The sequence below is a fragment of the Lissotriton vulgaris genome, chromosome 7 (assembly GCF_964263255.1).
Source record: "Lissotriton vulgaris chromosome 7, aLisVul1.2, whole genome shotgun sequence".
Taxonomy (NCBI): Eukaryota; Metazoa; Chordata; class Amphibia; order Caudata; family Salamandridae; genus Lissotriton; species Lissotriton vulgaris.
The window spans coordinates 1,722,844,700-1,722,868,116 of NC_141695.1; the positions used below are offsets into that span (position 1 = coordinate 1,722,844,700).

The window sequence follows — 23,417 nt, forward strand, 5'->3', positions numbered from 1 at the left end:
CTGGCCACCCTCGCCATCGTCGGACTGCAAGGGCGACTGGGTCTAGTTGTCTCAGGCCATCTGGGGGCTGGGTCGTCCTGGACCATCTGGTCACCTGGCTTCACGAACAGATGCCCTTGCAGGCTGGGCAACCAGATAGCCCTGCAGGCCGGGTGACCAGATGGCTTTGCGGGCCGGGTGACCAGATATCCCTGTGGGCTAGGTGACCAGATGGGCGGCCTACTGGCCCGGCTGACTTCAACTGTTGTCCTTCCCTAGGGTTCTGTAAGCCCCCACTATGTGGGGGCTTAATAGTCAAGAAAAATGGGTTCCATGGGCAGGCCGGTGGTGAGAGGATGTGGCCTGGGCTTAAACCTCCTTGGTTCCTGCCCTCTGGGCTCTGGGAAGGTGGAAGGCACACCCGCCCGAATCAGCACCCTGACGCCCAAGGGTCTGGGTGTTTGGTAGACAGTCAGTAGCCAGGCTAGGGCGGTTGCAGAGCAGGGAGGACTGCCTAGCTCCCCTCTGTCTCTAGGGCAAGGAGCGGCAGGAGGACAGCCCTACGTGAAAGGGGGGGGTGGTCGAGCTGGAGCACCTGGAGAGCTTGGAGAAGCCCTGAGCAGCGGACACCTGGGCCCAGTCTGGGATGGCAGCAACTTGCCAATGTCCTGCGCTGCCCTGGGGGGATCCACCGGGGCCTGGGGAGGCTCTCCCCGGCCTGGCCGGGTACGGTAGCAAGCCCTGATGGGCCCGGGGCTTGAGCTCCGTTCGGCGGGCCCTGGGTTGCGGGTGCCCCCGGTCCTGCAAGCCAGCCGAGGGTCTGGGAGCTGGGTACGGGGTCCATCGGGCCTGGGGTGGCTCTAGCCCTGCCTGTCTGGATTCAGAAGCAGACTCCGGGGCTTGAGCTCCGTCGGGCAGGCTGAGGGGTGCGCCAGCCCCTCATTCTGCAAGCCAGCCAAGCACTGGGGACGGGGGGCCCGGGGAGGCTATCCCCGGCCTGGCTAGGGTTCAGAAGCTGGGACCGGGTCTTGGGCTCTGTCCAGCGGGCCCCGGGGTGCGCGAGCCCCGTCCTGCAAGCCAGCCGAGGGTCTGTGCGCTGGGGACAGGGGTCTATCAGCTTCTGAAGCTGGGATCGGGCCCGGGGCTTGGGCTCTGTCCGGCGGGCCCTGGAGTGCGGGAGCTCCCCATCCTTCAAGCCAGCCGAGAGTCTTGGCGCTGGGGATGGGGTCCCATCGGGCCCGATGAGGCTCTACCCAGCCTGGATAGGGTTCGAAAGCTGGGACTAGGCCCGGGGCTTGAGCTTCATCCGGTGGGCCCTGGGGTGCAGGAGCCCCCATACTGCTAGCCAGCTGAGGATCTGGACCCTGGGGATGTGAGTCCATCGGGGCCCGGGGAGCCTCTCCACGGCCTGGCCTAGGGTTCGGAAGCTGGGACCGGGCCCGGGGCTTGAGCACTGCTGCGGAATAGGAGTTTTGCCCTATACTCCGCGTTCTCAGCGGAGCGCGGAGTAGGCAAATCTCTGCACACTCCGCTGGCGGAGCGGAGTTCTCTGCCCACCCCTAGCTCAAACGACAGCGACCTGCCAGAGGCTAGGAGTCTGCCTCAGGTGAACAAGTTCCAGCAGGTTCACACACCCTGCATCTCTCCCTCCTGGGTCACCAACCATCACTGTGTGCTGTGGACACAGGAGTTCCTCCTGGCACTGCCAGGGACGGCCTTCTGGTGTCGGGTAGTGCCACAGGAAGTGAGTGCCTTGTTAGTCACAGCTCCTGTCTGGCCCGGATGTCGGCAGTGCTCCCACCACTGCCCAGGTCAGCAGCACCTGCTAGGGTCTCACCAGGGTCCCTACTCCTGATGACAAGGCCGAGGCTGCATTGGCAGGCCAGCGCCCCAAATCCTAACAGCTGAGTACCCCCTACAGTACACGGCCTGTGCTGTGGGTGGTTACACTGTGATGACGGGGAGCTAGGAGCGGTGACGTGGGAGGCTTGGAAGAGGTGAGCTGGTTTCTCAGCCCCCACTGGAGTTAACGGAGAGCCACTCTCTATCACTGGCACGGGCGGTCCTCCTCCCTAAGTGGGCGTGTCAGCGGTGCCTTGGCACCAAGGTGTGCAGGAATTGCAGCTAATACTGCGGGACATGAGCGTCTAGTTCTCCTTTTCTCCTGCTCTCTTTAACACCGTAGAGTTTGCGGTTTCCAGCGTGTACACTGAGGCAACCTGACTGTCTCTTTCCCTCGTCTCTTGTGAGCCAACTCTCTTTTCCTCTCCTCCTTTCACCCTTCCTTTTCTCCCTCTAGCCATAATTTTCTCTTTTGGCCTCTCCATGGCTCTCTTTCATGTGTGCACTTTCCTGAGCACTCTCTCTCGGTCTTCCTCTCTAGTTCTGTGTTCTCTCCTTCACTCTGCTTTTCACGCCTCACTTCCCCCTTCTGTTGTCTCCCTCTTCCCGTTGTGTCTCTCAAAAGCCTGGTGACTCGTTCTGGCAAGACCCGGCACGCCTGTCTCTCAACGGCGAGACAGCCTGTTCCTGACAGGAATTCTGAGATGTCCTCCCTCCCTCCCTCACCTGGGTGCCAGGCTGACTTCTAAAGAGTGAATGACTTGGCAAGGACTCGGGATTAGCTCTTTCACTGTCGGGAAAGCTGTGTTTTATAACGTTTTAACGCACCTGCTTCCAAGCGATTTCTCGCGTGTGAGTCTGTGGGTGATGTCCGGAGATATTTACTGGCTCTGTAGGCGCCGTGGGGTGGTTGTTTATTATCGTGGAGGGCCATTATAGAAACGTGGTAGTGTGTTTTGGCTCTTTTTTGTGAATTTGGAGGGAGGGAGTGCCCTGTCAGTTCATCGGAGCCAACCCTCGTAGGGTGCCTGTGCGCAGCTGAAAAGCGGACCTGAGGTTTCTCGTCTTTAAGTCTTGGCTACAGACAGCTTTAGGTAGACCTATTGTTTTCAATAGTAATATACTTAGGTTTGGACTTTGCGTCAACCCATTGCTCATGATTGCATGTAGAGAAGAAAACCGGTCCTGTCACCAGTTGGGTAGCATAACACTGCCATATTTGGGTACAGAAGGGCACTCACTGTAAAATAGTGGGCCCTAGGCCCACATACTAGATAGTAAAAGACGGCATGGACACAAGGTTATGGTGGGTGTAACTGGCTCAGGGCAAGTGTGCACTGCCCCTTTTATCAGCAGGGTCACCTGACGTCTGTGTTGGATGGGTGTTAGCACGGCTCCTATGGAGCGGCCACTGAGTGGCGTGTACCGCAGGACACTACATTCCTCCAAAAATCCAAAAGAAAAACAGCAAAGTCCATCCTGTGGAAACAAAACTACAATAAACTGGATACCACATGTTTTTAGCAATAACGTAGAATTTTAAAACACCTTCAACAGAGTTCCTTGTGGGTCCAGCTTTCAGGCAGCATTAAAAATGGCAAGATAACTCTTGTGATTTATGTTCCTGCTAGAGAGAAAGAGATCAGCTTTTTGTCCAGGGTCAGTTTTGACTCACCATAAAGTAGCATAGAGGGTTAATAGGCCTGCCACAAAGAACGCATACCACTCCAGTCTTTCATTATCTATTCCTAATGTTGCTGAAACGTGTTTCTTTGAGTAGATATGCATTCTTATTAGTAAATCCAGCCTTTACTAGTGTCTTAAAACAAATTCAGTGTATTTGAGAGAGGGCTATGGAGAGATAAGGGGCACTTTTGCCTGGTGGTTGTAAGGGAATCTGAGGAGTTGGTCAATGGGGGGGGGGGACAAAAATGATTGTCGCACAGGGCGCCAAGAGCTCTAAAGCCAGCCCTAAGCAATAGTACATTAAAGACCGAAATTGAAGACAGACCTATTGGATTTGCCATTGCTTGTTAATTTCTGTTACTTCAACGACTGCCCCTACCCTAATATTTCAGCTGTAAATAGGAGGAGATTAGGGGCTAAGAGGGTCAACTTGTTGATGTCATCAAGGGTTAAAGGGTACATGATTACACTATTGCTACCATAGAATTTTGGTGAATCGAAGTCCATGTCCTTGATGAGTCTGAGTTTCACGATCTGGGCCTTTTGCAACTGCAGGGACCGATCATACGGTGTCCTACGTGGGAATATTGTAGTTTTTCAACTGGGATCCTCTAGTGCATTCAGACTTCTGATGTGGGGACTTCTTTGTTTCACTCAGAAGTATTGTCATTTAGAAGTTTCAGTGTTAGTTAACCTGGTTTATCCTTTTCTTTTATATTTAACAGGTCTGTCGGTGTGACAACGTAGGATTTATCCAAGGAATGGACCATTGTTTGCTGATGGTGTACTGCTGAGGAAGTAGAGTTGCTTTTAGCTTTTCTTGCTATTGAGTATCGGCTAGATACATCAATCTAAAGTTTACTGATAAATACGTGGCAGTTGAGGAAGTCGTGTATCGTGCTATGCAGAGTTTTTATTACCCAAGAGGAGTTTTCCATAGCTTATTGACCTTTAAGTTGGTCAAAGTTTCCCGATTCCCCTTCATCTACACCCAAGTGAAGTTTTTCTCTCGCTTCTAGTGGTGCCAACTGTGTCATGCCTGCAGACACAAGCCTTTTGTGCACAAATGCATACTGTTAGATTTGGGAGTCTCTAGTTGGCAGAGGTAGGGGCTTTTGACCAAATAGGCACCCTTACATCTAGTCAGGGTAAGGGAGTACACTTCTAAAATAACTCCTGCTCACCCCCTGGGTAGCTTTGCAAGAGCAGACAGGCTTATCTCAGAGGCAGTGTGTAAAGCATTTGTGAACACATACAGTAATATAGTGACAACACTTCAAAGGGACGCCACACAGGTTGTATTATGAAAATAGGTATCTTTTATATAGATTTAACACAAGACCATAAACGACAAAAATTCACAATACTGTACTTTAAAAATGGTAGAAATAGTTTAGTTCTCTTAAGATGGTAAATGTTACACTTTATGTTCAATGTACCTTTAGATGCGTAACGCTATACATCAAAAGAGTTTCAGGGAAGGTGATGCGTCGGTTCCTTACACACAAGAACGGGGGTTCGTCGGTTCCGTACTCGGGGGGGGGGGGGGGGGGGGAGGGGGGGGTGATGCGTCGGTTTCTTACTGCGCTTCTGTGGCGATGCGTCGAAGATCCGTTGCAATGAAACAAAGATGACGTCTTTTTGATGTTGCGACAATGAAGGGGTGATGGCCGTGCGGCGACTCAGTGAATCTTCTTGAGCCGCGACGAGCCCTGCGACACGCTTCTCTAGCAATACGGCAGCGTCTGCTGTGACAGCGACACTCTTCTCCAGGGATGCGGGGCGCCTCAGTGATGCGATGCGACAGCGGCAGCAGTGGCACGCTTCCTCAGCGATGCGACAACAGCGGCTGCTGCAGCGACACACTTCTCCGGTGATGCAAAGGCATCTGCTGCGACGGCGACTCCCTTCTCCGGTGATGCAAGGCGCTTCAGGTGATGCGATGGCGGCAGCGTCGGCATGCTTCTCCAGTTATGCGATGGCATCTGCTGCAACGGCAACACTCTTCTCCGGTGATGCGACGACAGCTGCTACGGCGGCGACACGCTTCTTTGTCTTGGGTTGCGCTTCCAGCTCCCAGCTACACGCAGTCTCTCAGAAGGCCCAGCTCAACAGCAGGCACTTAAATTCCCAGCAAGGGAAGGCAGGGAAAAGCTGGTGGGTGAAGTCTCTTGTCCCTTAGACTTCAGCTGGAGGTAAGCTCTAGTTCAAGCCCTTGGAGATCTTCTTACAAGTTGATGAAAGTAGCACAAAGCTTTTCTCCTTTCTTTGACAATCAGGTAACCACCGTGAGCCAATCCTCAAACAGCACACAGCATAGGGATAGTCTCCTCTTGCAGTCTCTCTTTCTAGTTCCTCTTCTCAGTAAAGGTTCTTCTTGTTACCCAGAAGTGACCTAAAGTCTTGGGGTTTGGGCCCCAGTATTTATACTCATATGCTCTTTGTCCTCTGAAGGCAGAGAGGCCTGGACCTAGTTCAAACCAGTTCTGGTCAGTCTTGGAGCACTTTGTTTACAGGACTCCTTCTTTACTTTGACAGTGTGGGCCAGGGCCATCAGGCGCACCACAGGAGGTGGAGCCAGCATTGTGGCAGGAAGGCACAGCCCTATTCAGACCCAGGTGTAACTCCTCCCACCCATCTACATGCAGAGCTCTCTATTCAGCCCTGTGCTGACTTACCCTGTCTCCTGGAATCCCCCAGCCCCTGTCACTCACAAACCAGACATGGAAATCACAACTTAGCAGAGGCAGGCTTGCATAGTTAGGCAAGAAAATACCTACTTTCTAAAAGTGGTATTTTCATACACAGAATGTTAAAACTAACTTCACTAAAATATGTATTTTATCATTCTGAGTTCAGGCATACTAAACTCGAATTTCTACCATGTTCCCTGGGTCGGTTAGGATTATAGGGTGTAATAATCAAACTGCCCATTCTGGCCTTCGGGGAACAGGTAGCCTTGCAATAGTGAAAAACGAAAATGGTTGTAATTCACTATCAGGACATGCCACACATCTCAGGGCATGTCCTACCTTATACTTACAATGTACCCTGCCCTTGGGCCTACCATAGGGGTGTCTGATATGAAGAAAAAGGGAGGTTTAGTGACTGTCAAGTGGATGCACTTGCCCAATCAGCATGGCAGTCAGAGACTGCCCACAGGCCCTGCAATGGCAGGCCTGAGACACACTTTACAAGCTGCTTCTGTGGGTCGCACAACCAGTGCTGCAAGCCCACCAGCAGCATTTGATTTACAAGCCCTGGGCACCCATAGTGCACTGTACTAGGGTCTGACAAGTAAATCAAATAATCCAATCATGGAGTCACTAATCCAACCATCAATTTACCATAGGGACCTACACTGTGGCACTGATTAGCAGTGGCACAGTGCCCAAAGCATCTAAAACCAGCAAAAACAAATGAGGCAACAGCAAAAAATAAAAGGGAGACCCACGCCAAATGGTGCCAGGTCTAACACTTGTCCCCTCCAGCTGAAATGTGGGGAGAACTACCCTACCTCCTGGGAGTTCTCATCACTAACTGACGTTCTCTTCGGTAATGACCTCAGCCTTTTTTCCTACAGCCCCATGAAAACACACGGTGTACGTGCGCTTTACAAGCCATTTTGAACATTAACATTTTGGCGGAAAAATCTGGACAGACCATCAGCATTGGCGTGTTCTGTACCAGGGCGGTGTTGCACCGTGAAGTCCATCTCCTGTAGGGAAATGGACCACCTCAACAGTTTTGGATTCTCACCCCTCATCTGCATCAACCATCTAAGGCAGAGGTCTTCAATCTGTGGGGCGCGACCCCCAGGGGGGCCGTGGAGTCCTAGAAAGGGGGTCGCGCATTCCCATCGTACTTTTGCCTTTGTCTGAAGCTGCAATCCCGAATAGTGGCTTTTTCAGGCGCTCTCTGATTGGAGGACATCGTGAAAGCATACAGCGTCATCGGTGATTGTCCTCCAATCAGAGAAGTTGCAGATTTAACATCAGGAAATGCCGGGAACTGGGGCCATGAATGTGCTCTGGCGAAGCGTCTGGAGTGCTTTAATGTTATTGTTGTTGCTGCTGCCTTGCACTCCTGCTGCATTTCCTGATCTTCCTCGTTGTCCTTGCTGCTGCTGTGTTTTTCCAGCAGCTGGGGTCCTTTTCGTGCTTCTTCGTGGCTGCCTTTGAAATACGATCCTGTGGCTGTTTCCTGGTTTCCGTGGCACCTGGAACTTCAGTGTTGATAATAGGATTTTCTTTGGAGAACAATGTTTCTCTTTCACATTGATTTGATTTGGAGGCACTAACAAACAGGAATTATTTGGCACGTACACTGCCAGTAGTTACAGTAAAACCCTGAAAAATACATAACTAATGAGAGCAGATGTTTTAGTGAGATCTGGTGTCTCACAAGCAAGCAACGAATGCTGCCAGTATTTTTAGATCACATTTCGTGTCCTTTGCTATTAAATAGTTTCTCTCTCCCCTAAATCAAGTCCATTCTTACATTCTCTCCCCGTTCTTGTTTCCATCTAATATCTTTCTTCATTACTCCTTGTATTTAATTTTTTTCTTGTATTAACCGCAAAGATATTTTACGCCCAAGTATTTATTTATATGAATGAAAGAGTGGGGGCAGGGGGGTGGGGGGGGGGGGGGGGGGGGGAAGAAAAATGGAGAGAAACAGAGAGCGAGACTGAAGGTGAGAGGAAACAGGGAGATCAATCAGGACAAAGAAAGACAAAACCAGGGATGGAGAGCGATTACAGGAGGCGTGATAAGGACTTGGCTAGAGAGGGTTAGCAGAAGAGATAAGTGAGCAGTGGGAGAAGGTACAGAGTGCCTGAGGTGGAGGATAGGTGGCAGGCATGTTTGCAGAATGGCAGGGAAGGACGCAGTGTAGGGAGGGAATGTGCGAGAAGGCCAAGATCGAGAATAATGGGGTACATTTGGAGGGAAGGTTGGGACAAAGAGGAGGAAACGGGCAGAAAAGTCAAATAAGGAATTGCCATTTTTCTGCACACACTGGAAGCTCTGAAAACCTATTCTCCTCTCCTGTATTTGGTCCTGCACAAACTGTATTTCAAAGGCCACCCTCCAAGTGTAATAAAGAAAGCCATTATCTTCTCTTTCACAAAATGAATCCATGTGCTGACTCTCAAATAATGAAAAAGTGGAGAGAGTGCCTAGATGATTTCACACAGGTATCCCTGAATTATTTCTTTCTGAGTACCTCTAGAGTAGGCATCTTCAATCTGTGGGGCGCGACCCCCAGGGGGGCCGTGGAGTCCTCGAAAGGGGGTCGCGCATTCCCATCACACTTTTGCCTGGAACTGCCTGAAGCTGCAATCTGGTGTCCTTTTCATGCTTCTTCTTCGTGGCTGCCTTTGAAATACAATCCTGTGGCTGTTTCCTGGTTTCAGCGGCAATCAGAACTTGGTGGAACTTGTAAATAGGCTGTCCCTGCCCCACCTCTTCCACCATTCCCTGGCTTTTTAATCCTCAGACCCACACGCAAGCATACACGCACGCACACCCTCACATTCTTAACTCCAAAAATTCACGCCCACCCTTTCCCCACTTCTGTCTTTGGAATTCCTCTGCTAAAGAAAGTCACACAACAATAACACAAGGTTGGAATAGTGAACACAGGCTGGAGAGCAATTTATAGGTTCAGCCAGGCACCTGCTGACATGCCTTGGCTGTGCTTTCAGATCTTTTATACCCTAAAGAAGCCAATTATTTGCATTTTTCCACTTTTAAAAGAAGATACAGACAGGATATACAATGTTTTCTATCTGTAAAAATCTGTAAAAACGGAAAACAGGAGCACCAATTATGAGGAATACTAAGTTCTAGAAATTTTTGTAAGGAGGGGGTCCTCATGTCTGAAATTTTTTGACAGGGGGGTCTCGGCATCCAAAAGTTTGAAGACCTCTGATCTAAGGGGTCTGAACCCGGAAGTGAGTCCCAAACAAGTATGGTCTCAGCTTCTTCAGTGCCCAGACCACAGCGAATGCCTCACACTCAATCGCACTCCACCTCTGTTCCCGTGGAAGTAACCTCCTACTGATGAAGGCTACTGGTTGATCTAGGCCCTCCTCATTTATCTGTGATAAAACAACCCCTACACCATGCTCTGAAGTGTCTGTTTGATCGATAAACTCTTTTGAAAATCTTGGGTGCCAGGAGCACGGGCACTGTGTACATGGCAGTGTTCAGTGCAGCAAAAGCTTTCTGACAGGTGGCAGTCCAAATCACTCTCTTGGGCTACTTCCTGGAAGTCAACTATGTCAAGGGGCAACAATGCTGCCATATCCCTTTACAAACCTCCTGTAATACCCAGTTAGTACTAAAAAGGCTCTCACCTCTGTCTGGGTCTTGGGGGGGTTCCCAAGCCAGGATGGTCTCAATTTTGGGCTGTAGGGGCGCCACATGGCGGCTCTCAACTTGGTGTCCCAAGTACACCACAGAACCCTGCCCGATCTGGCCCTTACTCGCCTTGATCGTGAGGCCTGCTCTCCGCAGCACCATCAACACTTCCCAGAGGTGGGACAGTTGTTCTTCCCAACTGGCGCTGAACACTGCAATGTCATCCAGGTAGGCGGCACTGAACTCTTCCAGTCCAGCCAACACCTGGTTGACCAACCTCTGAAAGGTGGTAGCTGCATTCTTCATCCCAAAGGGCATAAACCGGAACTGGTAGTTCCCATCTGGTGTAGAGAATTCTGACCTCTTTCTTGCCCCATCAGTCAAGGCGATCTGCCAGTACCCAGACGTTAATTCAAGTGTGCTGAGGTACCGTGCAGCCACTAACCAATCGATGAGCTCATCAGCTCTGGGGGGGTGCACATCAGTCCTGGTGACTGATTCGAGTACTCGGTAGTCCACATAGAACTGCAGTTCTGGCGTGACACCCGGTGCGGCAGCCTTTGGGACCAAGACCAATGGGCTGGCCCAAGGACTGTTAGAGGACTCAAGGAGGTTAGGAAGAGGCTCAGTCTCCTCCTCCATTCTAGCATCTGTCGCTAAGAGCATGCCCACTTCGGACCTCTCTAAGTGGGGCTTCAGGCGGTTGACATGCAGAACCTGCAAGGGGTTCCTGGGAGACTGCAAGTCCACCAAGTAGGTGACCGGAATTTTGCGCTCCACCACCTCAAATGGCCTGGTCCACTTATCCTGGAGCGCACAGGGCTCCACTGGGGCCATGACACACACTTTCTGACCAGGCTGAAGCTCAACCAGAGTTGCATTCTGGTCGTACCACAGCTTCATCTCCTCCTGGCTGGCTTCCAAATTTGCCTCAACGAGTTGCCTGAAACATCTAGTTTGGTTCCTGAAGGCCAGCATGTAACTATAAACATCCTGGATGGTTTCCTGGGAGATTGCTCTCAGCCTTCCTTGACCAAACTCAGAGGTCCTCTCACTGGGTGACTATAGAGAAGCTCAAAGGGGCTGAACCCTAGAGATTTCTGTGGCACCTCATTGTATATTTGTATACCCATTGTATATCCTGGCTCCGTTTCGATTGCACCAGAATTATATCGCTATCACTTCAGCAATTCAACTTAGGTGTTGGAGACTTGGATTATACCAGTAATTGCGTTGACGCGTTTCGGTGGGTTTTCCTTATAGTAACCACCTTTATCAAGACAAATGATATCTGTCACAAGTAGGGGATGTATGAAATTGCCCCAAGATATCCAATGGGAAACGCTCCTTATGATTGCAATGACTTCCTAAGCCAATCGTGGACCTCAGGTGGGGACTTGATAAGGCTCTGTTATCAGCGATCTATTTCACTATGTACAACCTTGGTCGTTATCCTTCATGAGATTATTCCAAATTGGGTTCGTGAATTTTAAAACTAGGGGCAATTTCATCGAAACGGAGCCAGGATATACAATCTGTATTCAATAATTTTATGTTGTACTTGTTCTGTCAAATTTCTCAATTGTGCAGGTCGCAATTGGATGTAGTGTTTTATTTGTATTTTAAGACTAGGGATTTAGATTAGTTAACCCTATAATTGTGTCCTTTTTAAATTGATTCAAAATAAATGAATTTTTAACTTTATCTATGTTTTGTTGTATGTTATCATGACGTTGTAAGGTTTGGTATAGCAGCCTGTGTTTAATTCTTTCTCAAGGGAATTTATATACTCTGGTTATATACTCACTATACAGAAGACCATTCTCCCAGATAATCCAATGTGACCCGAACTGATCACCTGCTGCCTGGTTTACCGACAGTTGCCGCAAACCCAGAAGAGAAGGGCGCTTGTTCTGCTCCTCACAGAACTCTTTCCTGGAGGGTCCTCCTTCCTGCTGTCAATGGTTCTGCTCAGGCAGGTCCCCAGTTCAGCCACCTGTTCCAGGGCACCCCCCTCAAGGTCTGCCTCCCCCTGGACCTTGGGAACTGTGGGGCGGGTTTCCCGTGCCCCACCTCTTCTCTTCAAGGCAGGTAGGTACTTGGCACACTCTTTCAGGCTCCAGGTTCTCATGAACACCATTACTGACTGCCATACACCGAGTGGTCACGCATGCCCACTCAGGCAGACCCAACATCTCTAAATGAGCACTTCGTTCCACCTTAGCCCAAGAGCAGCTCTCCAATTTGTTACCCAACAGACATTCAACAGGCATGGCTGGCCTTACAGCCACTTGAAGAGTCCCTGAGACCCCCCACTCAAAGGGAACCTATGCTACCTTGCAGTGTCTCTCTGTGTTGCCTGCGACAACAGCTAGGTAAAATGCGTTGGGGACAACCTGCTCCTCAGACACTAGCCGACAACTGCAGCTGTCACACTGGCTCCGGTGTCTCTCAGAGCCTCCACCTTTTGGCCATTGATGGTCACCCACTGCCTGTACTTCTTAGTGTTATCGGGTAGCTGGGTCCTGGGGACCACCTCACAGTCTCCTAAAGAGACTAGGGACATCTCTGTGTGACCCCACCCACCTTGGGCACCCATCTCCTCCTCCAGGGCTACACTAGCCAAATGCTGGGGTGCTGCACCAGTGGGTAATGTCTTCCCAAACTGGGGACATTTGGGATCTCATGAACCGTGACCCACTAGGCCACACTTAAAACCGGTCACAGGCCCTCTTTGAACAGGTTTACCTGTTGGGGCCCCTTGCTTCTTCTCGGGGGAGGCTGGGAAACTCTCCCTCGGTTCCCTTGGGAATTACTTTGGGACCCTCTCTGGAACTCCCGCTGTTTACCCTTGTCCCTCCCACTCTTCTGCTGGAGACCCTGCCCACCCTTGGCAGAGTCTCCCACGTGACCCTTGTGGACCCAGGTTCTCGCCCAGCAGTTCGCCTCCTCAGCAAGCCTCCTAGGGTTAGTCAGCCAACTATCAATCCGGTGCTGGCGTAACTCTGGTAAACCATTACTTGACAAGAGCTCCCATGCAATTAAATCAAAGCGCGCCTTAAAATCATTCACTTTGCTACCCTTCACCCAACCATCCAATGCTCTGCAAAAAAAGTCAACATCATACATAAGCAGGTTGCACTCTGATTTTTCTCAGTATATAATGCAAATGTAAACCACCTGATTCATCATCTGGCGTGCTCACTGGTGAAATGCCAAACCCAAACGGCTTGTAATGAACTAAACAGCATCAAATTGAGGCTACTTATTGCCCCAAAACCAGTGGCGAAAGCCTTTACTACAGTTGCAAATACGCTTGTTTCTTCATCCTTATTAATTAATTTAAACTCCTTTTATACCATGTTTTTTCCACTACTGTGACTTTTAAACTTTCAGCTTTCCATGCAAGGAAATGCAATTTCTTCCATTTCTCATGTCCAAGTAGGCCATTCGAATATCTTCAAAGAACACGTAAAAAAGGCAACGGTCGTCAGAAGCAGTTTAATATAACCCAATGCATTTCGGGCCCCTTAGGGCCCTTTGTCAGGAGTAACTGTAAATGAACAATAGGACATATAATTAAAACCCAAACCCTCGAAACCAAAACATTGCACATTGTCAATAAAAAAGTGACATATTCTTCCCAGGTACTGCCATCTAACTGTATTGCAATTCCTGATCCTCTGCCTATACAGTTCAGGGGTCAGCCCATACCTGGACATCAATGCATCCTCCATGTGGCTATAAGAATTGTGACTTCAGAGGGCAAGTCCAACAAGGTGTCCAGCCCCTCACTCAGGAACTGCCCCCACAACCCCGCTCTCCAATCCTTCTCAGGGACCCGGTGGGAGGACATGGCTACCTCATAGGCCTTGAACCACGGCCCAATGTCATCATTTTTATACAACTCTTTCACCATATCTTTAGGGATAAACACTCTTGTTGAGTTGTTAATGTCTGTCCTGATATGTTGTCCATCATGTAACTGCAAAAGACGTTGTATAATTTTAGTGAACGTGGGAGCAGACAGTTGTACTGTGTGGCACAACGTGAAATTGCCCCTTTTTCGAGGCAACTGGTCATGGTTAGCATTCAGGGATTTTTTTGTCTCTTTCCCAGGTAATCAGCTAAAAGTACATTTTCCTGGACTATGAGTTTCTGTGCTTGGGAGTTTGTGTTTTCTGCTTCCAGGGGTGACCAGCCTGAGAGTGAACTCCCCATTGTTGTGGGATGACCAGTCTAGAAGTGTGGCTTCTTTTATTGTGGGTGACCAGCCTGGGAGTGAACTCCCTGTTGTTGTGGGGTGACAAGTCTGGAAGTGTGGGTTGTCTTGTTGTGGGTGACCAGCCTGGGAGTGAACTCCCTGCTGTTGCGGGGTGACCAGCCTAGAAGTGTGGCTTCTCTTACGCTGGGCGAGTTGACTAGTCTGGGAGTGAGATCCCTGTTGTTGTGGGGTCACCAGTCTAGAAGTGTCGCTTCTCCTATTCTGGGTGACCAGTCTGGGAGTAAACTCCCTGCTGTTGTGGGGTGACCAGTATTGGAGTGTGGCTTCTCTTATACTGGGTGAGGTGACCAGCCTGGGAGTGAACTCTCTGTTCTTGTGCGGTGACCAGTCGGGAAGAGTAGCTTTTTTTATTCTGGGTCACCAGCCTGGGATGGACTTTACATCTCGAGAGTCCTGTACGGGGTATTTTTCGCCTCTTCTAATGGGGTATCCATTCTGGGAGTCTTTTCCTCTTCTGATGGGGTGTCCAGTCTTGGAGTCTCTTCCGTGGGGTGTCCAGTCTGGGAGTCTACTCCTCTTCTAATTGGGTGTCCAGTCTGGGAGTCTTATCCTCTTCTAATGGGGTGTCGAGTCTGGGAGTCTCTTCCTCTTCCAATAGGGTGTCCAGTCTCGGAGTCTTATCCTGTTCTAATGGGGTGTCCAGTCTGGGAGCCTCTTCCTCTTCCAATGGGGTGTCGAGTCTGGGAGCCTCTTCCTCTGCTAATGGGATGTCCAGTCTGGGTGTCTCTTCCGATGGGGTGTCCAGTCTGGGTGTCTCTTCCGATGGGGTGTCCAGTCTGGAAGTCTCTTCTTCTTCTGATGGGGTGTCCAGTCTGGGAGTCTTTTCCTCTTCTGATGGGGTGTCCTGTCTGGGAGTCTCTTCCTCTTCTGAAGGGGTGTCCAGTCTGGGAGTCTCATCCTCTTCTAATGGGATGTCCTGTCTGGGAGTCTCTTCCTCGTCTAATGGGGTGTCCAGTCTAGGAGTCTCTTCCTCTTCTAATGGGGTGTCCAGTCTGGGAGCCTCTTCTAATGGAGCGTCCAGTCTGGGAGTCTTTTCATTTTCTTCTGAGGTGTCTGGTTGGGGATTTTTTTCTTCTTATGATTTGCCCAGTCTGGGAATTTCGTTTCCTCCGTTGTAGTATCCCACCAGTGAGGGTCATCTCTTAATATGAGGTATCCAATTAACGCGATGTTCTCATTGTATGGGTGGACGTTCCACTTTTCTGTCTTTTCTTTTTTCTCTGGGGTGGTATCAATTCTGGTCTCTCGTGACACTTCATCTGGATTCACAGCCTGGACTGTTCAAAATCTGTATCCAGCAGGTTGATTGAGGAAGTGAGTTCAACTGTCACCAAAAGGTCTCATGGACCGCTAGCGCCTTGCGATAAAGAGAAGCTCCTAGAACATTGCTTTCCAAATTAAGACAAACACTCTCAGAGGCTCAAAGTATCCACATCAGGTTTAACGGGAGCGGCGCGGCTATAAATGGCACCCGCCAAACTCACTCATTCATATGCATGTCCAGAAGATCTTCTTAGCCCTCCCCAGCCTCCTGATTGGTCTGCCTCTACTTTTAGGTTACATTGTAGACCTTGTTAGGAAATCCAACAAATTGGCACAAGTTGCAGAAGTTTATTCCCAGAATCTTTTTTTATGCTCTTTTCGTGTCCCAGAGATGTTGCTGGTTACAAGGTTTATTAGTTTCAGCCAACTCTGTGTTCTTGTCAGATTTGTAGCCACAAGATGGAGTGTATTTACAGACTGACAGGGTTTTGACCAGGCACAGCTGACACTGGACCTGGTGACTTTTGTAGTATCTTGAAAAACAACAACACATTATGTTGAACTAGTGCTAGGCAGAGGTATATTGTGTGACTGTGTTGTTACAGCTGTCAAAAGTCAGAATAGACATAATATAGTGAAAATAGAAAATAGTACATCACGTATTGCCTTTGAACATGCTGGAGTCTGTATTCTCCTTTTATCCACTTGGTTTTGAGGACAGGTCATTTCATTTATTTTATTTTGGTATGGCTCATTTACTTTATATTTTTTCTTTTGTTTCCCTTAGAGATTACTCGTCTCCATTCTACTTCTGTCTGAATGAGGCAGCGATGCCTCCCACGTTGAACTACATGTTACTAAGCAGGTGAGAATTTCTACAAACGAACACCTTATTGTTCCTTCTTGTTTGTGTGTTGCTCAGTGAGGGGTAGGGTGTCCAGGATAACCACTGTGAGTCAAAGGTAGTAAACCTGCCCAGCCTAGTCTGTTGGTCTGCCCCTCTAACCCTAATCTTTTTTCAACAGTTCTTAAAGATTCTCTTTTCCGGTGTGATTTTTAAATCCACCCATCCTTTGTTTTTTTTTGTGGTTTTTTAGCAGGTTTTCTATATTGGGAACACCCAAGGACAGTAGAGCGCTTTACCTAAACACCAGAATACATTTCACATTTATTTGTGTTTTTTTGCATAGAGAGATTTGGTGATTTGCCTGGACTCACAGAATGTTGAGCCAAGTCTGGACTTGAACCTGGGTACCCAGTTCCAAGATTGTGCATCTGACAGTTAGGGCCACCTTTACCCCATTCGTCCATCTCTTTGAACGTTTCGATTGCAGTCAGCCATAGACCCAGACACCTGTCCCATGTGGACCACAACGACCCCCAGGTCCACTGCTGCTAAGGTATTGGACACACTGCCCCAGATGAGACCCCATAACTAGGTACAATATTATCAACAAGGCCTTGTGAACTAGGCACAGTACTTGAGAAAAGGGCTACTTAATTCATACAAATACACCGGAAACATCCTTTAACCTGCATACGTTACTCTGCATGCCATTACCTCACATTCTTTACTCCGTAAAATCTTTTACAACGTAGGGCTTTAAACTGCAAACTATTACAATGCATTCCCCAAAGTAACTCCTGGTGGAGTTAGAATAGTAAATTGTGTTGTAATGGGGAATGCTTTGTAATCGATTGCGTTGTAAAGCCCTGCGTTGTAAAAAGTTTTGCGGTATAAAAACTGCAGGGTATTGGCATGCAGTGTAACAGTGTGCGGAGTAAAGTGTTCTATTCCAAATACACAATTGGCACATACAGACCTGAGGCAGTTCATGAGAGCTGAGGAGGAAAGATAGGGCAGTATGTGCAGAGAAGGGCAATTCATGAATACTGAGGGGGAAATTGATGGGATCGGCTAGGGCAGTTCTTTAATACACATGGGACATTCTTGAGTGCTGGGAGCCATCCCATGAGCATCAGAATAATCCACAATACTGGACGGGTTTTATTGCAGCAAAGTTTACTTGGTATATTCCCACACGACATTTGGGAGGTTCCAATTGGGGAAATGTTGTGGTTCTTAGAGTCAAAAGCAGTAGATGGATTGGAAGAGCTTTCTCCCTACTCACGGCAAACTTATGAACTCATTGCCAATGGAGATCAAAACAGTAAATAGTCACATCTTGTTTAGAAAATATATCAAGACCTGGCTCTTCTCTTTAAAGACGTTCTTGTCTTGTTTGAGTCGCAGTTTCCCTTATAGGCTGTCTTTTATGTAGCGCCAAGCCTCCGCTGGGTATAAGAGTACTCTATAAGAATTTTTCAATTTCATTTTCTTTCCTGACCCAAAACTATTGAGTCTGAAAACACCAGACTTAGTTTTCTGTGGTTGTGTACCTGGTAAAACCACAGGTACAGAGTGCTGGGGGCTATAAGGGGAGGGACAGCTTGGCCCGTACCAGGCCTCCCTATCACCATAATAGGGTACAGACAGTGCTCCTCCCCAAAGATTTCTAAGTCTCTTGCCATAAAGGCTCCCCCATCATTCCTGGACTCACACTGGCCTTGGGATCAGTGAATCAGGTCCCAGCAGGTTATTCTGCATTTTAGGGACTTTAACTCTTAATCCCAGCTAATTCACTGGTGGCTACTACCCAAAATCTGTCATTCTAGTATTTCCCCATGGAGTTTTATGGGACCCTTGTAATGAGGACCTGAGTGGGGAAATACCTGATCACCGCGAAGGAAAATTCACGAGCACTGCATGGGTAATTCACAAACACTGAAAGGGGCATTCACGAACATTGAAGGTCGAAGATGGACCAAGCAGGCAAAGGGAAGTGAACCAGGCTGCATTGCATGAAGGAGGAATCATGCTGTCCGGTATGCCTGGTACGGAGATACATGGCAACTGTAGAACCCAGAAATAGGCCGCTCTTCAGGCATGAACCTGGGTCCTTCCTTAGCCATTTCCAATTGATAGCAGTGATGAGGAGGCTCTGGGGGCGGCGGGGCTCCAAGCCAGGGCTTTCGGATCCCATTCATTCAGGATCGTGCCGCAACCCCGGCTCCTGGGCTGGGCAGGGGCAGTGAGCAAATCAAGGGGATTGGGCGTTGGGCATCTGGCGCATTTAAACGGTACATATGCCCCGCCTTATACTGAGCCCGGCTTTTCTCCCCATCCCCCTGTATAGGTCCGACCAAGCGGCGCAGAACGGTATGGTTTGTTGGACATTCTTACATCACACAGGCGCAACAGTGGGCAGCGGCCAGAAGTGAATTTGGTAGGATTTGGATGCTCAACACCGAGGTAGTCTGGATGGGTTGGTCTGGAATGAAATGGGACCCACTGCTACGCGCAGTGCAAGAAGCACTAGGGAGAGGTGGCAAACCGGACACGGTAATAGTCCACCTGGGAGGTAATGACTTGGCCACTCTAGGTAGGAGGGCCCTGCTAATGACAATGCAGGCAGGCCTTGCTGCAATGTCAAAACTGGTGCGCCCTGCCGAAATAATCTTCTCGGAAAAAATAGTACGGAAGTCCTGGAGGGGGGCGATAGACCTGGGGGCGGGGGAAAGATCCAGACGCAAGCTAAACATTACTTTGACAAAGATATGTAGGGCTAACGGCTGGGACTTCGTAAAGCACAGCTTCATAAATCTTAGGTCGCAAAGCTTCCACCTGGAGGATGGCTTGCACCTAACAGAGATAGGGATGGATATGTTCCTACTAAACACTGTGGGGGTGCTAGAGCAAATGGCTTTCTCATAATTGGTGCGAGAGCATAGCGGAGCAATGGGGGAGCTCCCTCCGATCGGTGAGACCATAGGTAGCGTGGCAGAAGACAACCTAGAAGGATAGCAAAGGAAGAGAAATTGCTAGAAGTAAATGGAAGGCTCATGCAGTGTCTTCGGGATGCCTCCCGGCAGGGGCACTGAGGGAGCCAATAGTGGCCAGTAGCCACAGAGAGAGTAGAAGGTATGCTCCCGCAGGCCCTTGGGATGCCTCACAGCAGGGGTACCAAAGGAGCGAGAGGTAGAACTCAGCTGCAGGCCGGATAGATGAGGTGCTCACATGGCTCTTTGGGATGCCACGCGGCAGGGGCCCGGAGGAGCAAGGAGGGGCCATGATGGCGTTGAAGGCTAGCGGGACAGCACTTGCGGCCCAGTAAAGTCTGGACAGACACCCGCCAAGTCGGTAGCAAGTTGAAGCCTAACCCCTTGGCAATAGTGGCTGTGGTATTTGGGCCTCTCCCCAGAAGGTGATCTGTATGAAAGCAGATAATGAGCAAAAACTGACTTAGTGAGCTATGATGGCAAATCGTTAAATGAGGCAACAGAATGTTATGTATGACCATGAGGAAGTAAATGTATAAATGTTGAAGTGTTTAATAAACTGCAACCTTTTTGGGCACCAAGCAAGTTGTCCATGGTGCGTTTAAAGGGGAATGGGCGCAGTTGGAAAAATGGCTAAGGGAAGGGGAGGCAACTCGCCGCCTGAGAGAGTTTAGAGACACACCGTTTTTGCCAACTGCATCAAGAGGTGTTTCCTTTTCTGTTTCAAAGGTGACTTCACCCCAGTGGAACACAGCGGCTGGTGCTTTTCGACGTTGTCCGCCTATGTCATCCCAGAGGCGCCTCCGGAAGCTCTCTCCTTTGCAAGATGGCGAGGTAGGTCAGATGCAGTTGTGGGCTGTAGGGTTTGCCTCACTGTGGGGCACTGCTGGTGTTTGTGGGGAGAAGTAACAACAACGTTGGTTTGAGGGTCCCAGGTTCAACAAGGTTCTGGGTGACATAGGGGACACATTGTCTGATTTGTGGCATCAGAGCTGATGTAGTGTTGTCTTTGATCTTTGGCTAATCCCCTAGAGATAGTCCTTCGTGTCAATTGTAGGTGTATTGACCCACAGGGCTTGTCTCGCTCCTACCGCTAGAATGTTTTTTTTTTTTTTTTAAACTTTATTGAAGGAAGGAATAGTGGTTTATCAGTTACATACATTCCATTGGGCGATCCCCATATAGCATTTCAATTTAACATTTCTATATGTGACGAGCGATTTTTCGTAACATGAACTGCGTTGCCTGTATTGCTCAGGTACATTACATACATCATTTGTGAGTTACACCGTGCAGGATTGAGTTCCCTGATAACCCCTCCCTCCTGTGTCAGTGATGGCGAAGTCTTTTTTCATTGAACAGTGTGAACAAACTTCCCAACTTACCCCCCTTAACCATGTGTCATCGCAACCTTTTTCACCCACCCACGTGGTACAGTAGTCAGTGCCTCTCCACGCTCTGTGGCGTGTGGCCGGGCCAGCGCCGCTATAGTAGCATTGTCCTGTTCACGAGGCAGCATCCCGTGACCGTTCAGTTACTCCTCCTCCCCCTCCGAATCTGAGTCTTCCCCTTCCGGCAAGGGATCACAGATGTCCCCTCTGTACTTGTTCCACGCCGCCCAGACTTTGTTCCATTTCCGGGGCGCTGCTCGGAGCACGTATACAGCTCTTTCCGTCACCATGAGAATGTCCATGTTTTTGGCCCACCTACTAGCGGTGGGTATTTCTGGCGCCCCCCACTTCTGCGCTATGTCCCGTTTAGCCACTGTCATAGCCAACGATGCCCAAATCAGTTCGTACCTGCCCAGATCATTGGGGTCCCAGATGTTCAGAAGGCATTTACGTGGTTCTGGTAATATGGACAGTTGAAGGGCCTGGGAGATTGAGCGGAGTACCTGCCTCCAGAAGTCACAAATGTGCGGGCATTCCCATAGGGTGTGTATCAGTGTCCCTTCTTCCCCGCATCCTCTCAAACAAAAGGGGTGTAGTGCCCTCCCAATTTTGTGCAGCAGCGGCCTGGTGTAGTAGACGCGGTGTAGGATTTTAAGTTGTACTAGCCTGAGCTTACTCGAGATCCCAACCTCCTTCGGGGAGGCCAGCGCTTCATTCCATTCGAATTCGTCAGTTCCACCTAGCTCCCTTTCCCATTTTTCTTTAAGTTTTAGTGTCGGGTCTTGGAGATTGTTTAGCAGTTTTTTATAGGTAAGGGAGGTGGCGCTCTGGAGCATGTATTCTGTCAGTAGCCTATCCTCCAGCGGGGAGGAATCCGGCAGGGTGGTGCCTGCAGGGATTGCTTGTAGTAATGCGTGTCTAACTTGGACATATCTAAACGTCTCTGTGGGTCCTAGACTGTATTGGTGTTGTAGGTGCGTGAATGGTAGCACTGAGTCAGTATCCCACAGGTCTCCTACTGTAGATATGCCTATGGAGTCCCATCGCTCAAACCCTTTACAGCCTCTCAGGTTTCCCAATGCCTTTGTGTCCCATAAGGGCGTCATTTTAGTGATCCGACCTGTCCAACCCAGACGGGCCTGTGCCATGTGCCACAATGTCGCCGTATGTTTGGTCGGGCCAACCAGTGTTTTTAGTTGTGATTTGTTATAGAGTACGGACAGCATACCTTCCGTCCCAAGTTGGGACCAGTCCGCCCGATATGCCGGGTCGTTTCTTGGGGCGTGGATCCAGTAGTTTACAATTTTGAGCTGGGCTGCCCAGTAATATAGCTGGATGTTGGGGAGCGCTATGCCCCCTTCGTACCAGCTTTTCACTAGTTTGTCGTATGCTATACGCGCCGGGCCAGCATTCCATAGCAAGACCGTGACCAGCGCCACGATCTGTTTAAAGTATCGCGGTGGTACCAAATGCGGAGTATTTTCGAGGACATAGAGGAGTCGTGGGAGGGCCATCATCTTGTAGAGAGCCGCTCTGCCCAGTAGGGTCAGGGGCAGGGTTGCCCAATATTTAACATCGGCTCGCAGGCGATCTATGGGTGGCTTCAGGTTGTTGACAAAAAACTCCGCTTCCCCACATGCTATGACAATTCCTAAGTATTTGAAAGAGGCCGACGTCGTCAGCAATGGACAGTTCGCCTGCAATGTCGGAGCCGGGCCCTTCAACGTGAATATTGTGGATTTCGACCAGTTGAGAGTGTATCCCGATGCGCGCCCATGCGTGTCACAAAGGTCAAGCAGGGCTGGGATGCCTGTATCGGGTGCGGACATGTAGATAAGCATGTCGTCTGCATATAGCGAGACTTTGTCCTCCCATCCCTCCTCCCACGTGATGCCTGCGAACAGTGACGTGGTTCTGATCTGGATGGCTAGAGGCTCAAGCACCAGTGCAAAGAGCAGGGGGGACAGGGGGCAGCCCTGTCTAGTCCCCCTGCTCAGTGGGAAGCTTGGTGATATGTGGCCGTTGGCCACCACCTGTGCCACGGGTTTCGCATAAAGTAACCGTATCCATTGTATGTATTTCGGCCCAAACCCCATACGTTCCAGTACCACGAAGAGATACTCCCACTCCACCAGATCGAATGCCATTTTGGCGTCGAGAGAGAGAATCACCGCCTGCTCCGCAAGGAGGTGCGCCCTGGCTAGTACTCCATGGACCCTTCTAAGATTCATCGCAGTGCTCCGGTGGGGCATAAAGCCCGACTGGTCAGGGTGGATCAGGGTACTGAGGTGGGGTAGCATGCGGGTAGCCAGCAGTTTAGCCAGTATCTTGGCTTCGATGTTCAGTAACGATATCGGGCGGTATGCGTTGCATTCTGTCGGGGGTTTCCCTGGCTTGGGTATCGTTACGATCGTGGCCGTGCGTTGATCTAGCGGTAGTTCTAGCTTGTCCCTGCTTTCCAAGAACATGGCCAGCAATGGGGTACTGAGGTCTGGAGCCATGGACTTGTACCACTCCACCGGTATCCCGTTAGGGCCCAGAGCTTTCCCGGACTGCAACGCCTGGATTGCCAGCTGGATTTCCTCTCCCGTTGGGTCCAGTTCTAGGGTGTCCCTATCTTCCTGAGTAATGCTGGGGATGGTAATGTCTGTGAGTGTTGCCGTTGCCATTTGTCTAGTGACTCTCCGGTCTGGTGTGTACACTGCCCGAAAGTGTCGTGCTAGTTCGCAAACTATTTCTTCTGGGTGTACCAGTGTTCGCCCCTCC

General features: G+C 49.8%; 1 protein-coding gene across 1 annotated transcript in view; it reads left to right on the forward strand.

Annotated features, from left to right (window-relative positions):
* The window catches only part of LOC147706435 (tyrosine-protein phosphatase non-receptor type 6-like), a 315,590-nt gene that overhangs the window by 22,047 nt on the left and 270,126 nt on the right, over positions 1 to 23,417 (forward strand). Inside the window, exons 2-3 of the mRNA XM_086932941.1 lie at positions 16,208 to 16,285; positions 19,990 to 20,094. Of these exons, the coding sequence (XP_086789067.1) occupies positions 20,087 to 20,094 (8 nt within the window). The 5' untranslated portion in view covers positions 16,208 to 16,285; positions 19,990 to 20,086. The remainder of the gene's footprint in view (positions 1 to 16,207; positions 16,286 to 19,989; positions 20,095 to 23,417) is intronic.